This window comes from Pempheris klunzingeri, chromosome 9 (assembly GCF_042242105.1).
Source record: "Pempheris klunzingeri isolate RE-2024b chromosome 9, fPemKlu1.hap1, whole genome shotgun sequence".
Classification (NCBI taxonomy): Eukaryota; Metazoa; Chordata; class Actinopteri; order Acropomatiformes; family Pempheridae; genus Pempheris; species Pempheris klunzingeri.
The window spans coordinates 15,579,941-15,597,635 of NC_092020.1; the positions used below are offsets into that span (position 1 = coordinate 15,579,941).

The 17,695-nt window shown below is 40.0% G+C and overlaps 2 protein-coding genes across 3 annotated transcripts; both read left to right on the forward strand.

Moving 5' to 3' along the window:
- The first annotated feature begins 3,217 nt into the window (after window positions 1-3,217).
- Window positions 3,218-13,116, forward strand: LOC139207201 (high-affinity choline transporter 1-like). Of its 2 annotated transcripts, none has more exons than XM_070836851.1 (9): window positions 3,218-3,357; window positions 8,138-8,341; window positions 9,931-10,044; window positions 10,207-10,362; window positions 10,762-10,910; window positions 11,041-11,184; window positions 11,353-11,506; window positions 11,581-11,798; window positions 11,866-13,116. In XM_070836851.1, exons 1-9 carry the CDS (start codon window positions 3,321-3,323, stop codon window positions 12,409-12,411), a joined length of 1,722 nt encoding a protein of 573 aa, XP_070692952.1. In that variant the 5' UTR covers window positions 3,218-3,320; the 3' UTR covers window positions 12,412-13,116. The 2 variants fall into 2 exon arrangements, with proteins under 2 accessions (XP_070692952.1, XP_070692953.1); XM_070836852.1 differs by having other exon boundaries at window positions 3,340-3,357; window positions 7,992-8,341.
- Window positions 13,117-13,560: 444 nt separating this feature from the next.
- ttc9c (tetratricopeptide repeat domain 9C) lies at window positions 13,561-17,680 on the forward strand. Its single transcript, XM_070836854.1, has 4 exons — window positions 13,561-13,658; window positions 15,323-15,683; window positions 15,885-16,067; window positions 17,090-17,680. Exons 2-4 carry the CDS (start codon window positions 15,344-15,346, stop codon window positions 17,245-17,247), a joined length of 681 nt encoding a protein of 226 aa, XP_070692955.1. The 5' UTR covers window positions 13,561-13,658; window positions 15,323-15,343; the 3' UTR covers window positions 17,248-17,680.
- Window positions 17,681-17,695: the final 15 nt, after the last annotated feature.

Consider the following 17,695-nt stretch of genomic DNA (forward strand, 5'->3'; position numbering starts at 1 on the left):
AAGTGCCACTGCGCCTGCGCACAGACGGTAGTGACCGTTACTGCCTCCCAGGGCGGAAAACATGAAGCGCAAACAAACAGCAGCCAGATACACGATGCTGTTGGATCAATGCCGCAGACAATAGAGCACTTTCTTCTGGGAAATAGGCTCAGGGCTGTGGTGAAACAAGCGAGGAGGGTTACAATGTTAGAGAAGAGCCCTCTTTGATGCTCCTGTGGTGAATGGGTAAAACATGATAAAAGTGCCATCTAAGGTGGCCCAGTGTGGGAGAAAATGTGACGTGATACTAAAAAATTGCGACTTAAGACTTGTGACTTAAGTGTCCTGTGCAGTGCCCTTTCTGTGGATAAAATGCGATGCATAGCTATTTAGGGTGTCCTTCCGTAAAAATGTGACAAAGTGTCCTGTACAGTGCACTTTCAGTGGAGAAAATGTGATGAAGTTCCTTCTAGGCTTCAGATTTAGCGGAGAAAATGTGATGCCCACAAGGGCAATTCCAGTGGAGAAAATGCGATGCAAAGCCCTGGTTCCCCTCCAATGGACAAAATGTGACAAAGTGTCCTGTACAGTGCCCTTTCAGTGGAGAAAATGTGATGAAGTGCCCCCCAGGAAGTGTTTTCAGTGGACAAAGCATGATGAAGTGCCCTCTAGGGTTCCCTTCCAGTGGAGAAACTCTGAGGAAGGCAGAGTGCCCTTTCAGTGAAGAAAACGTAATGAAGTACTCCCTAGGGTGCCCATCCTGTGGAGAAAAGGTGACACAGTGTGCTCTAGAGTGCCCTTTCAGTGGAGAAAATGTGATGAAGTGCCACCTGGACAGCCCTTCAGTGGAGAAAAGATGCTCGTGACATGAAGGGTACCCTTAAAATGGAGAAACTACAATGCAGTGCCCTTTAGGGTGCCCTGCCAGTGAGGTAATCACAATGCAGTGCCCTTTAGGGTGCCCTGCCAGTGAGGTAATCACAATGCAGTGCCCTGTAGGATTTCGTACAATCTTAAGCCATTAGAAGACAGATTTCAGTTGCAGGGTTCATCCATTAGCTCAGTGTGGCACATTATCAATAGCCTCAAAGAGCCAACACATATTTGCTTTGTCCCTATTGTCTTAATGTCTTCTTTCCCCCTCAGCCATGGATTAACTAACTTGTCACAGATGCCATTTCAAGTAGGCGAGACAATAGAGTTTCTGTACTGTTTTGTCTTTCATCCAACATAATCATGAGCCTTTTCTGACTCAACAAACACGCCACTGTAAACTGGCCTGTCAACTTTGGTTCCAATTTCCAAACAGGAAAAATATGGCAATGGTCAAAAATCTAGACAATCTGGACAGATTTCTAACAAGATACAAACCCTGCAGTTGCATAATCATGTTTCATTTAATGTCAACATTGCCTAATTTTAAGAGTCTGGTTTTGAAAGGGTGGGTACTCACAGCTCCATCTAAAAGTAAGTTTCTGACAGGACTGAATCCATCTCAAGTGGATGTTTTCCAGACTCACATCTTATGGCAAAAACTGAGCTAGATAGAAAGATATAATCTGGCTACATGAGTTACTAGAGTGGAATTCATTTCCGTCAAAGCCTTCAGTTATCACTCTGCTCCAACATCACCACAGGTTATTGTCTTTCCTGGTCGCCCACACAATGTATTGCATGGCATCCACAGTTCAAAATAAATGGTAGTTGGTCTATATTATATGATTCTATGATATTTGTATCACGCCTTTCTAGTCATTTTGACCACTCAAAGCGCTTTTACATTACACCCTCATTCACCCATTCATACATCATTCCCACAGGAAGAATCTAAGTTGAAGGAGACTATTCTTTCACACACAAGTTGGGATTCAGTGTCTTGCCCGCCATGCTGACTTAGAGGAGCCGGGGATCGGACCGCCAACCTTCCAACTGATGGACGACCCACTGTACCTCTGAGCCACAGCCACCAGCAATAAAAAGCATCTGCGCACTGACATGATACTGTCATTATTCTCATCACCAAGGTCACATTAAAATGAAAAGAGGCCAGTTTGTCAGATCTGCTTGCTCATTTTATGAAAAAATGCTGGAGCCACATGATGGGTTGCTAAAGGATGTCCTTCAAAAGGCTGGGGGTTTCCAAGTATTAGTCGTTAAATAGTCTTTCATCTGAACCCCATGATATTTAGATTTTGACCAACATCTAATTAGTTTGTTTTCTGCATACTCATTCTTGCCTTTAGATTTGACCAAATGTGTTCTGCTCATTATTATTTTATTATTCATTTATTATTATATTTTATGATTAGAAGTTTATTGTCATTTTCTCAACAAAAACAAACAGTACAGCAAGACAACCAACGCTGAAAATCTACTCATTATTATTAGTGAACCCTGTCACCATACAGCAGTAAAACACGTATTTTGTAAGGAAAAAAACATATTTAAAATAAATAAAAATAGAATAATTTGATGGTGTGTCTTCCCTACCTAAAAGAAAGCACATCCACATCCCCTCATAAATACTGAGCAGAGTAGTACAGTAGTAGTGGTAACAGTAGTGCAGTAGAAATAGTAGTAGTTGTAGCAGTAATACAGTAGTAATAGTAAAGTAAGAGTAGTACAGAAATACTAGTAGCAGTACAGTAGTAGTAGTAGCAGTGGTAATACTGTAATAGTGGTAGTAGTACCAGTACAGAAGTAGTAGTAGTATGGCAACAGCAGTAGTAGTAGTAGCAGTATACACAGTAGTAGCTACTATATATTTGTGAAGAAAGGTGGCTTGATTTTGAGACAGAGTTGTGCCTTTGATGACAGGAACAGTGAAAACCATCCCAGGTGACTATCTCGTGAAACTGACTGAGAGAAAGCCAAGAGTGTGCAAAGCTGTCATGAAAGCAAAAGAAAAAAATGAAGAAATATGAAATATATAAAACCATTGAATGAGCAGGTGAGTACAAACTTTTGACTGGTACTGTATACTTCCTGGTACATTTAAACAGGTGCTCTGGCTCATGAATGACCAGGAGGGCCCAGTGAGCCCTCCCCTCTGAGGACAGCAGGGGCTGGACTTGTGGTGTAATGCATTTTCAGTAATGTGTTTTATTGTGAAGGAGTCACAAGAGCTTCCGGAAATGCTGACAGAGCATTTTGGGTTTGATGGCAATAAATTGAAATTGGCAATAAATTGAAATTGGCTACGCCAGAAAAATAAAGCCAGTTTTGTTGCTCCACGATATGTCGCTTGATTCTTCACGTCCAATAACACGACAGGACTGACCGTCAGTCAGTCAGTCAGACAGACAGACAGACAGACAGACAGAGCGGGATGTATCTAACTCATGTTACCGTCCAGTCACACAGACAGACAGCTAAGTGGTGAGTAGCATTCAGCCCTCTGATGTCCTAAAGCTTGTTTATATCAGTAAACAGCTGGAGTTGAAGTTCGCCTTTGACCGTGACTTTAAAGTAGCTTGGTAATGTTCACTAACATTAATGCGGCTGTGATACAGCAGACATGTAGTCAGTCCAGGACAGCAGTCAGGTCGGTAATTAAAACAGGCAGAAAGAAAAAACAGAGCGAGTATTTGTCACTGCATATGGTTGTGCAGTAGTTGCACAGTAGCCCAGCATTTCCATTATATTTACTTTATACTGAAACTCTGTTATCGTTAGTTAACGTTACATCCCAGAGGCAAACACTGTACTGTTTACTTTCATTTTATTTAACAGCTACAGCTACTGCTTTGCAAATTAAGATTTCAAAACATATAATGAGAATATATATAAAATACAGTAAATTGTTTTGCATTAGATTGAATTACCCAACAGTGTATCTTCTGAGACATAAATAATAATTTTTAAAAAAAAAGGTGGCAGTATTTAGATTTTTGGCATGATTTAAGTAATTAGGATGTCAGAAACATATCACAAAGATTGCTCTCTCAGAAATGTTATTTATTTATTGTAGGGATGCTTTTCTGTGGTTTGAAGTAATGAAGACAGGATTCCAAGATTCATTCAAGAAGTTTATGTAGGTTTACGAGCTCGGAGTCTAACATCACAGGCATAGATGAGACTAAAGAATACAGAGCAAAGCTTTCACATATATATAGGATTCTACAGGCAATACCTGGTTTCAGGTATGTGAGGGGGTACCCCAAAGATGGACTTGACCTTTACATGAACTGACCATCGTCCAGACATGGGTTAAAATGTCTATTTTTAATGGCTTGAAATTAAAATACCCTCCTAAAATCTTAATGTAATATAACAAAGACTCATAAATAAAAAACAATATCCTTATGAAGGACAGATGTATGGATTTAATCACTTAACCGTTGCCAGAAAAAACATGTTTTCTAAATTCCCGCTATGACAGAAGATGTTCTATTATGGCCATAACCCCATGTGTGTTACATCATTAGAAAGCCCAGGATGTCCTCTTCACAGGATAGTAGGACTCAAATACATCACATGAATGGTGCTTGACTTAGACTTAGGCTTGACTTCACTCATGTGAGGCCAAAAATGAACACCTACAACTTTCAAAGGCTGTTTACATAGTGACACATCAGTCACAATGGTGTAGCAATGGGTACTTTTACTTGTGATACTTAAGGTACAGTTTGCTGATACAATTTCTGTATATTTATATCATATTTTAGTATTGTAGGGTCCTGGGGGTAGTGGGTGGCGAACTCATGGACCGATGTTTCATGTTGTTGTTTGTTCTTGTCATGTTAATGAAGTCAGTGTGTTTTTCAGTGTGTTCTGCTCTGTTCCCGTAGTACTACAGGTGTTCAGTACTAGCAGAGCTGATAGTGTGGTCAGGTGCAGGATTGGTTACTGCTTCTCCTGCGAGATGCTGGGTGTGTTGTATTTATGCAGAGTGATTCACTGCTCCACACTGATAGTAGAGTGCCTGTTCAGATCAAGATAAGCCTACTTCGCCGAGCTTAACATGAGCGAACCACAGCTTGTAGGTCTGTGTACGTTTAAATTTGACTGCAGGGGACTTTGAGTGTTATTACACTGTAAATTTGAAGTGTGCGTGAGAGAGAAGAGAAATTGAGGTTCAGTGTGAAATTAGCCTAAGTTAAAAATATCACCTTTTGAATCACCAATCATCTGTGACTTTACTCTTATACACATTGTATATGCAGTGTTTTATGCACATGCATAGTAGTAAATCATGGAAAATACGTCAGTCTTGATTCTTAGTGGTTGATAATTAAATAACAATGTGCTGTTTTATTTTGTATTAGTTAACTGGTTTCAAAAATTTTAATTTATTTCCCTGAAATCACCTTTTCTTCTGTTATCATGATTGGCAGCATCACCTCTGACACAGTGAAAACACAACACAAAGACCAAAATGTACTGATTTGTAAGCCTTTAACTTTACACAAAATTATAAACAAGCCTTCTACTTTTTACAGTGTCACATTTGCAGTTGCACACATAAACACTGCTCACTAAATTACTTAAGCAATTCAGAATAACAAAAAACGTCTATATTAACAATAACTGTAGGGATGCTTTTCTGTGGTTTGAAGTAATGAAGAGAGTAGTCCAAGATTCATTCAAGAAGTTTATGCAGGTTTACGAGCTCGGAGTCTAACATCACAGGCATAGATGAGACTGAAGAATACAGAGCAAAGCTTTCACATATATATAGGATTCTACAAGCAACATCTGGTTCAGGTATGTGAGGGGGTACCCCAAAGATGGACTTAACCTTTACATGAACTGACCATCGTCCAGATGAAGTGGAGTCAGGAAGATAGAATGCTGACTTAAGGGGAACGTGCATGTTATCTAGGACACGTGTCCCTGCAGCATGTTACATGAAAAAGACATTCTAACAATAACGAATCATTAAGTGCAGCTCAATTGGCAAGTGCACCTTTTTCTGATATCATAGAATATAGCACAGAAACTATGGAGTTGAAATAGTCCCATAAGTATTCACAAACAAATTTCAGAGTCATTTGTATCTTAAAATCTGCTTTTTTTTAATCTGTAAATCTGTTTTTGTAACCAGCCTCCTTTGGTCTGACCAAAAATGTATTCGGCACAAGATTGTTTCTATTAGTTTGAGATGATAAAATCCTGACCCAGTTATTGCCTTGATGTGGCTGCTGAAGCTCAGATCTGATCTGAACACCTAGATTTCTAACTTAATTTTGTTTTTACAGCTATTGAATCCAGTTTAGCAACATCTGTTATTCTTTACTCTTTCTTGCCAAATGCAATGATTTGTGTGTCTTGTGTTTGTTTATTTCTGTTTAATTGTCTTTATTGGCCCTAAGCATTGACAAAGTGGGCATAAACCTGGGCATACACTATATGATTCTGGAAATGTTGCTGTTTAATTCCCACTCCTACTATATCAGTAATTCGTCTGCGATGTAAAGCAAAGCTAATCCTAACCCTTTATCCAGGGCACGTCCTTGATTGTGTGTTCGCTGTGAAACATATCAGAGATAGAACACAGGTGCCTTGGTAGTTTTTTTTGTCTTTAAGACAAAATCTGCAGAAATGACAGAAAGCAGTGAGGCTGTGACCAAAATTCAACCTTGGACATCAGTAAATTTCCTTTCTTGTGCCCATCAAACCAGAAATAGAGAAAGCTGTTGGCACATTGTATCTTGGCTGGTCCTTGGAACATTCATCAGTGGCGACGCCCCTGTGGCCTGGATCCAATAGATATCAGTAAGAGTTTGCTGTATTTGGGCCAGAGTTTGAGGCCCAGTCGTTAGCTCCCTCTGTAGCCTTTTACTTGTTACTCTGCTGGTTGAGAATGGAAAGTTATCCTGGTTGTCAGATGGAGATCCAAAGCCCTGGAGTGGTGCAATTCTCTTCTCAAGTTGTTGGGGGAGCTTTGTTGCCAACTCTCCTTGTTGTGTTTTCCACAGCTGAGTCCTGATCTCAGGGTGCTGGTTTCTGACTTGTCCTCCCATTTTTAAGAGAAATGGACCAAGATTGGACCACTACTTGTTGTGCTAGCATTCTCTTGTCCATGTAAGATGTTCTTACCTTCAGATGTGTTTGTTTTCCATTTTCATCTCTTTACATTAGTTGAGAGATTAGCGTCACTGGGTTGAGTTTTTCTTTGATAAACTGTGAAAAGGGAGGGAGCTGTGCACAAAACAGCAGCTCATCTCAAAACACAGTCGTTTTTTGACTTATTGTAAACCAAAATATAGTCACTCTCACACACACACAAATTAAAAAAAAAACAGGTGATACTCAATACACAAGACCGACAACAAACTGGAGCCAGAGACTGTTTTACTATAAACATACATTTTATTGACAATACAAGAAATAAAAATTTCAAAATAAAAGCCTCAATTCAACTTGGTGGCAGCAAGAGAGTTTCAATAGAAGGCTTAAATGCAGACCATAATAAAAGAAAGATTGAGTAAATTGCACAAGTTTTTTTTTTTTATAAAAAAGAGAAAACAGCTTAATGTTAAAAAGGAACAGTTATTGAACACCCTACCTCTAAACACCTGACGGCTGCCAAATGGCCCACTGGCCACATCTGTAGCCTTTCTACAACCTTCATGCTTCTTCATGCTTCCATATTATGAAATGTATATTTAAAGTCCCTCCATATTTTGTTAAATATATATAATTGAAATAAAAGTGTGTACACAGCTGGCACTTTCCCAGCCACCTCAGAGTTAGAGAAAATGTTAATGAGTAAGACCTCTTCCTGTTGTTGCCTTCACCCTGCCCAACCTGTTCCACATGCATTGACTCCAGGTGTTTTTGTTGCTTTGTTATTCCTAAACTGTGGACTAGTCTTTCTTCATTAGTGTTCAACTTCCTCTACTTCAAAAGGTTATGGCTTCCTCATACTTTCAGCTAGAGACTTTATTCAAACTTTATTTAAACAGGTCACAAGACCTTTAGCGGTTACAGTATACATCAGCTTGATATCTTTTACAGTTTTGACAATATGGCAGTGTTAGCTTTATGTCGTTTTCCCTCCTTCTCAGATTCTATAATGCGTGTGTATTGCACTGCCTATAGTGGGTGACGTCATCGCAGAGGAGCAGAAAAGTCGTCTGAAAATTTTGTCTTTAGCTCGCTCTCACGCCCACACTGAGTCACTCAGACTCACCACTTATGCATCAAAACGTAGGAAAATTCCATCAGTGCGCAATGGCCCTGAACATCCCAGGACTGGTGGTGATGGTGCTCTTCTACGTGCTGGTGCTGGGCACCGGCATCTGGGCCTCCGTGAAATCTAAGCGGATGCAGAAGAGCAGCCAGGCAGACCGGACAGAGATCACTCTGCTGGGCAACAGAGGGATTAGCCTGGTGGTGGGGGTCTTCACCATGACAGGTGAGTATGGGAGGGGGCGAGAGCTAATCAAACGCATTAAAACTTGTGTGACATCTGGACTGACTCTAAGCCGCGTTATGTGCAGTTGCTTTGTGCTGAGTTAAAATACATTTAAGACAGAAATACATTTAAAGCTAGACATGCAGGCAAAAACGTCTGATATGTAGTGAGAATAGTGTTAAAGATAAGTAGAATAGTTTTTGTAACTTTTACCGTGTAGCCCAAAGCACATTCTTGGGTGGGGTGGAGGGAATGTTGCTATGCCTTTTTAAGCTTGCCTGTCCTCACCTAAATATGTTATATACCTATATCTATAGTTAGCACATATCTGTACTTTTTGTTGACTTTTATTGCTGAGTAGGCTGACAAGGTTTTTTTTCAGAAAGGCTGAAATAAAATAGAAATTTGAAAATAGACAGAAAATCCTGTGATGTCAAAACAGCCTTTAAATGTTTCTTCAGTCTTTCAATATCTAGTGCACCCAATATCGATTTAATAGTGATCTAATCAGACGTTCTTTTTGATTTCTTTCTTCTTTAGTATATAATCACGGTAGATATTTATATACACTTCCCTCCAAAATTATTGGAACAGTGAGGCCAGTTCCTTTATTTTTGCTGTAGACTGAAAACATTTGGGTTTGACATCAAAAGATGAATTTGAGACAAGAGATCAACATTTCAGCTTTTATTTCCAGGTATTTACATCTGGATCTGATACACAACTTAGAAGTTAGCACCTTTTGTTTGAACCCACTCATTTTTCATGTGAGCAAAAGTATTGGAACATGTGACTGATAGGTATGTTTTGTTGCCCTGGTGTGTCCTATTACATTGATTATTCAAACAATAAATCGCGCTGACTGTCTACGTTCAGTTTCAGATTTGGGTTTTGCCTGTGCAGACTGCATTTATAGTTAGAGGCGTAACCAACAAGAAAACCAGAGAGCTGTCCATGGGTGAAAAACAAGCAATTGTGAAGCTGAGAGAAGATGGAAAATCAATCAGAGTCACAAAAGCAGAATGCAAAAGTTTGGTGATGTCAATGGGTCACAGGCTTGATGCAGTTATTGCAAGCAAAGGATTTGCAACTAAATATTAACTCTTTTCACGTTAATCTATTTTAAGTCTATCTGTTCCAATACTTTTGCTCGCCTAAAAATTTGGTGTTCCGTTACAAATAATGCTATCTTGTCCTGGTTGTGTATCAGATCCAGATGTAAATACCTGGAAATAAAAGCTGAAATGTTGATCTCTTGTCTCATATTCATCTTTTGATGTCAAACCCAAATGTTTTCAGTCTACAGCAAAAATAAAGGAACTGGCCTCACTGTTCCAATGCTTTTGGAGGGGAGTGTAGCTCTATGTGGTGTTTCAAATGTACAATACGATCACAATGGTTTACACCTCCAAATGCAGATTATGAACATGTGGACAAGTTTGAATTTGAATCATTAAATGTCACAGAATAAGCCTACACAGAGGGTTACAGTCTGGTCAGTGATGGTCTATATGCTACTGCAAATCAGTCCCACAAATATATAAGATTTGTAATGTGTGTGTGTGTGTGTGTATACATGCATTCTACAGCTACATTTGTTGGAGGGGGCTTCATCCTTGGTCTGGCAGAGGCAGTGTACTCCCCAACCATGGGCCTGACCTGGGCTGTCATCCCAGTAACAGCAGCTGTGTCTTTCATTGTTGGTAGGGAACTGTTTTTTGGATTCACAGTGAAGTCTATTCTTTACTAAGTGTGGTATCAGCGGTTTACACTGAGTCTGATACTGCCTCAAAACACACACACTTAATGCAGGAATACATGCAGTGACACAAATTCGTCTCCCTCTGTGTGATTCAATTATTAAGGTGGACTCCTCTTTGCCAAGACAATGCGAGAAAGAAAATATGTGACAATGATGGACCCGTTCCAGATCAAGTATGGAAGTTTGATAAGTGGAGTTCTGTCTGTGGCACTGCTGATATCTGACATAATCTGGGTCACAGGAACTCTAATTGGCTTAGGTAAGTGACACCAATGGCACTTTCCTCTAAAAATCTAATTTTGCAGTGATACAGTTTGTACTTCCTACCATTGTTTTTTTTTTTGCACCATGACAAACATGCATGGTATCATTCTTTTGATATGAATCATGCGAGCCTGTTATTGTGTACCATTGTCATATCACCAGGCAGAATGCCCTAACATGGTTAAATATTTTCATAATGAGCACGACATGGTATTTCCTGTCAGCATGTGTGCACTTGACTCACCTCAGTTGATCAACTTGTCTAGTCTGTGCTTCCAGGGTTTCAGTTTACATACTGAAACTCAATCATGAAATACTATAAATCTATAGTTACTCTAAAATAGTTTCATGCATTATTTGGGAATGCATGTGTGTGCTTGTGATACCTTTATAGGTGCAACAATGAGTGTGATCCTGGATTTGCCCTACACTCTTTGCATTTGGATCTCTGCTGCAGTAGCCATCGTTTACACACTGTTTGGAGGCCTCTATTCTGTAGCCTACACAGACATCATTCAGCTAACCCTCATATTCTTCAGTTTGGTAAGTTCCTCATTATCATAGAAAAATATGTCCTGTTTAACCTGTTCTGTCATTGGGGTGAGAGACAAAACAGTTATGGTAGCTTACTTTAGCTTATGTTAATGTAAGTGGTTCGTTATCTTTTCTGTAGTGGCTGTGTGTTCCCTTCATACTGATGAGCCCCCATTCAGCTGACATCACCAAGACTGCTTTCAACTTTACCTACCAGGCCCCCTGGATTGGCTCAGTGGATGAAGACAGAGCATGGATGTGGATTGATAATTTCTTATTATTGGTAAGGACTAGATTCAGTAATTTTGTACTGTTAATTAGTTTTTCTACACATTCGGTCATCAGTGGCTACTGGAGGAATAGGTAGTAGTTTGTTTGTCATGTAAACTGGCTTTCTCAATGGAAAACATATTGACCATCCAGGACTAAAATACTGTTTGTTTTTTCTAAGGCTCTTGGTAACCTGGGATATCAGGACTTCCACCAGAGGACTCTGTCAGCTTCCTCGTCAGCCACAGCCAGGATCACCTGCTTTATTGCAGCTCCCCTCATCCTCATACTCGGAGTCCCGTCTGTGTTGATTGGAGCAGTCGCAGCATCAACAGGTACAGGGATAGAATGGAATAGAAACGAATGGCGAGACTATGATGCCACATTTTAAGTTATTTTTTGGTGTCAGACTGGAACATGACCATGTACGGCCTCCCAACCCCATACGAGCGTGGAGAGGCCAGTCAGGTCCTGCCCATTGCTCTGCAACACCTCACCCCAAACTACATCTCCATCATCGGCATCGGAGCTATAGCTGCTGCCGTGATGTCATCAACGGACTCGGCTCTATTGTCAGCCGCTTCCATCTTCACATCCAACATCTACAAGAACATCTTGAGGACCAAGGTAAGAGGAGGCCGGGAGGGGAATAGACTTGTTTTTATGTCTTTTCTGCCTCTCGTTTGTCTTGCAGGCGTCAGACAGGGAGCTCCAGTGGGTGATCCGTGTCACTGTGGTGTTGGTGGGCTTGGCTGGCACATCGCTCACCTTCCTACAGAACAGCATCATGGTTTTCTGGATCCTGGGCTCAGACATCACCTACACCATCATGTTCCCTCAGCTCGTCTGCGTCCTCTTCTTTGACATCTGTAATGGCTACGGCTCCATCATGGGCTTCCTAGTTGGAGTGTTGTTAAGAGTGCTGAGTGGGGAGCCGTCGATAGGGATGCCGATTGTTCTTCACTTCCCAGGTTGCACTCTTGAAGGGGGCATATATGTCCAGCGCTCTCCTGTTAGGACTATCTGCATGTTGGCCACCATTGTTGTCACTTTGTTTTTCTCCTACCTGGTTTCAGCACTCTTTAATAAAGGGCTGATTCCTGAGAGATGGGATGTATTTAAAGCAAAAACCCACAAACTGCCACAGGACCTTATATTAATCAGGAATCGCACCACCAAAACAGACAAGGAGAAACCTGAGGTTCAGGGTGAGACTGAATCAATGTTGACCACAAATTAGCAGAACTGAAAAGCAAATGATCCAATGGGATGCTAACAAATACTATATTATGAAATTACAATTTTATACCAAGATCTTTGTAAAATGATAATCTTATGGTAACCTTATGGTGAAAGAATTCCTCACTTGCAACAAGCATGTTAGTGAATTTACAAAAACTGTCTCTTGTAGTGGGGGTTGATTAAGTCAGTGTGTGAACATCATACTGGTGTAATTGTATGCTTAACTATCAAAAGCCCAAATAAACTGGGAGGTAGATGAAAAAGTCTATACATTTACAGTCCAATAAGGGATGAGTGGATTCATGGAGATTGCTGGATAAATCTATAGACCAATATTGTAAGATCTTTGCCCTGGGCACCCATTCAGCAGCGTGAAACCACAAGTATTTGTCCACCTGCATTGTGTTATTTTTTACTGCATACATTGTGTGCGTTTTTCTATCTTCATAAGATGACTTTTACAAGATATCTGTATTATAGGTTACAATCAGTGCCTGTGTGCTTTCTTACCCTGTGCTAACACCCAAACACAGGAATCCCATCTCAAACATCCAAACTGGTTCATTGGAAATAAGACTGGTTGAATTATCTTATATGGGCATTTGGTTGAAAGTTATTCCCCTTAACATGTCTGAGCCACACAAGGCCTTCATTCTTTCATTCTTTTTTTTTTATTCAAAGTAAAATAAATAGATTCACTTTCAATAAATTCACTCTGTTATTTTACTTTTATATACTTTTGTCTGTGTGTATGTGTGTGTGTATGTATATATATATATATATATATATATATATACACACACACACACACACACACACACACACACACACACATATATATATACACATATATATACACACACATACATACATATATACACACACACACACACACATATATGTATATATATACATATATACATACATACATATACATATATATATACACAGACATATACATATATACACACACACACACACACACACATATATATATATATATATATATATATATATACACACACACACACACACACACACACACACACACACATACATACATTTTTTTTTTCTATGTACCGATAATTCCTTGTTCGGCCATATTGTGGCAGTAGCGCTGCATGAAGTTGAGTTTTGACCACTGAAAAAGGAAACAAGGAAGCGCCTCCACAGCAGCAGGGTGATGGTCAACTGCATGAAGTAGCCGTCCGTAGATGAGCGGTTACCTTTTCAGCAGCGAGCACGGTGAGACGATACATCGTAGGGCTGCGAACTTATCCAGCACACTTTCATTTACCGAGTCGTTAAAGTGCGTCGACACGCTGAGTTGAGCAGAAGGCGGCTGAGCTCGTGTGGGAGTAGGTGGAGTTAGCATGACAACTTTGCTAGCTCGGTTAGCCTTATCCTGTCAGCGTTAACGATGCGCTGCTTCGAACGCTCGAACAGAACGTTCCAAGGTGTGCTAACTCGTTCTACTCTACCTACAGAGTCTAAGAGAACCACAGACTGTGTTTAGTCCTCATGTACAGCCAATGTGCAAAGCATGGCTCGGTCCCTTTAAATGTTGCATTGCATTCAAAATTAATAGAAGCACAAAACATGATGATAAACACACCTATCGTGTATATCTCAACATTTTTAGTTCATTACAAATGTACTTTCTACAAATATTATCCGACCTGAGGTTGCCCATGTTGTGTTCCATTTTGGAAAAGTTTGAGTATCATTTATTCTGCAAAACAACAAAAGCGGTTGTTATTTAGGCAGAAGATATCATCACTTCAATTATCAATGTAATGACAATGATTTATGCATTAATAATCTTTCTTTTTTTTACTATTTAGGCTAGTTCATATTTACGAAAGCGACATTTCTTAATTGAACTCCATCATTTTAGTTGTCTCAAGCTTAGTGGTTAAGATTTACTCATGTTTGTCTGAGGAAGTCTGTTACCACAATTAATATAGTCTGTTTATTCCCTGTGTTTATTCCATCAGTTTCTGATGGATCTATTATTTCCCCTTTTTTGTTGAATGAACTAATGTGACTGATTGTTTGTACATTCTTCTAACTGTAAAACTGTAAAAAAAAGCTTAGCGATAGATGCAAGGCAACAAATACACAAGTGAATGATAACAAAGTGGCAGAAACACAGTATTTCACATCATGAGACAAGTATTCAAAGTATATCAGTAAATCTTATAAAATTCTCTGTTATCAGTAGAAACAGGTACATATTCTTTAAGTTTATTCTAACCATGACCCAGCACAAGTAGTAGGCGTATGCAGAGATTAGTTATTTACTCAGCCAAAAGAAAATAGGCGGGCTTTTGCACAAAGGAATGCAATGGCCCCACTTCTCTTCCAGTAAAGTCAGTGTTATTGCTGATAGCACTGACTTTAATGTCTTTCCCCATTTAAAATGCACATATCTCACAGTGTGATCCTGTCTATGTGTACTGGAAGTTAACAGGCTGCAGCTACGTATGACTTATTCAGTTTCCTCAGAGTTTAAATTTTATTTTTGAGCTAAATTAAATTATTTTGTTTCATAATGACAATCACAAGGTCATCTGCCAGATTCCCAACCCATCAATAGAATTAGTACTACTAATAGTAGTATTCATATCGCACCTGCATAAAGTTGGGAAATTCAAGGGAGACAGATTTTTTCAATGAATGAATGGTCAGATAGCTGACATATCCAGATTTTTAGTAGTATAGTATGGGTCAAGCTCCAAAAATAGTGGGATGTTAATTCCAGCAATGCAATTTGATAAGAGCAATGGCATTCTGTGTAAGATTTGCAGTCTCTAAGCCTAATCTGACATTACATAAGTGATTGTATATGCACTGCTCTCCATCTGCTTCATATCTCATTGATTTATGTTACCCATTAATCTCAACAGCTAACTAGGTCTACTGCACAAATGGAGGCTGCAAGAGGAGAGGAGAGTCTGGATGTGCAGGGGGCAGCAGCAGCAGCAGCAGAAACAATCTTTTCTGGCAACAGACTGACTCCCGCAAAACCGGTTTGGGCTTCGCTTGAGGAAGCAGCCCAAATGAAAACAGAAGGGAACGCTTTCTACAGGGAGAAGAACATTCGCGCAGCCATCGGGCGTTATCACCGAGCTCTGCTGATCCTCAGGGGCCTCGACTCTGATGTGATGGCGTCAGTGAAAGGGCTTGGACCTGAGATACCGGCTCTCACACCTGAACAGGAGGCTTTGCTGAGAAACACACAAGTGGACTGCTACAACAACCTAGCTGGTAGATGAAACATCACAACCATGAAGTCCAGGGGAGAACAGAGTGCTAGAGTTGACTTAAATATACCCCAGATTCTGTTAAAATGTGTTAAAGTGATATCTCCTCAAAAAATCTGCATCAGTCAAGTAGTTTCATGTAGTTACTAGTTTTATACAGAGTTCTTATAATCACTTCAGTGTGTCCTGCCAACATCTCTTTCAGCCTGTTTGCTGCAGAAACAGAGTATTGACTATGTTCGTGTGCGGGAGTACAGCCTGCGGGTACTGCAGTGGCGACCAGGTGATGTCAAAGCTCTGTACAGGGCTGGAGTAGCCACTCTGGAGATGGGAGATGCACAGACTGCCAAACAGTACCTCACCCAGGCCTGCAAAGAGCACCCTAATGGTAAGAAAACAGCCAGCACACCAGGGTCGTCCGCAGCAGGCTCAGGTCAATGTCCATATGAATAGTTAAGATGTTTTTTCTCAGTGCACTCGTGCATCTCATCTACATTGGCCACTCAGAGAAAGCAAGACGTCATCAGGTTCAGTCATCTGTGTGGACAGCTGTATTAATTTAAATTAGAAGTATACATTTTATGACGGACATGCATGAGACAGGTGGCTAAAAAAGTGAGGCTGAAAAGTGTCCAGTGTAGACAGCCTGTTGTGTTTTCACATTTTAAATGGATATTTGTCCAAAATGAGTACTTCATCCTCATTCATTCTTATTTGGGAGACTATAATTAACATAAACAGACTTACTAATTACCCTTCTGCTTCATGTTTTATAACAGGTTGATATAGTAAAACAAACTTGGAGAAAAAAAATAACATTTGCTAAGATGCTTTTTTCTCTCTAAAATGTGGTCTACCAACTAACACAGTGATGGAATTACCTTAAAGACATGTTAATTCACTTTCTTGGCAAGAGTTAGATGAGAGGATCAGTACTGCTCTCCTGTCTGTCTGTTAAATATGAAGCTAAAGCGATTGAGCTTATCTTAGCTTAAAGAAATAAGAAACCGCTAGCCTGGCTCGGTCTGAAGGTAGCAAAATCTACCTGCCAGCACTTCTGAAGCTCACTAATGAAACTATAAAATGTCCTGTATCGAAGGTTTTTCAGATCAGATATTTAACACTGCAAATTCAGAGCAGGCAAAGACCAAATTCCACCGTGTTTTCCTATTTTATGGACCAATTTTAACAGTCACTTCATTAATATTCTATTCATTTTTAAAGACCAGGTATGTGACATGTAAAGAAAGAAGGGCGTTTTGGCTCTATCACAGAACTGCTGGATAAATCATATGCACACGTGTAACATCTCTTGTATAATTCTCCAGATTGTCTCCTGTGTTTTTGAACATGTAGGGTAAAGGAAATTATGTCTCATTGAAGCAAAACTTGTTAATTTTTCTGTCGCAGACACCAATGTGAGGAAGCACCTGCAGAGGGCTGAGGAGAAACTGAATCGGGAGTTACAAAAAGAGAGGGCCTTGTACCGAGGCATGTTTTCCTCCAGCATAAAGAGCAGCTGCGGAGAAGGAATTAACCAAACCAACAGTGCTGGTGAGGGAGTTTAGCCTGCCAGCTCAAGCCGCCAAACAAAGCTTCCACCTGAGAGAGCGACTGTATTCAACTGACCACAAAACAGCTGAAGAATGTTCACACACCCTGAATCAATAGTGTTAGTGTGTCTTCTTTCGGAGTTTATGAGGTGAGCATAAGAAAGTAAGAGTTGTACTTTATACAGAAAGCAGTCGGCAGGAGAAAAAGATACTGTTGCTGAAAATAGAAAGCAGAGGACAGGAAAGTTGGTTTCCTAGCAACACTGAAGCAAAGCTCTTTTTTAGCCCAAAGGGGCACGTTTGGATATTTCACAAAAATGCTTCTGAAAGCTGAAGTGAGAGTTTTCATGCACTACTCAAAGTTCTGATTATGCCTTTAAGATCACACTTGTCTGGTCAGTGCCATGAATGTTGATTTTCTTTTTTGTGAGTGAATATTTTTTATAAAAAATTTCCAAGCTCT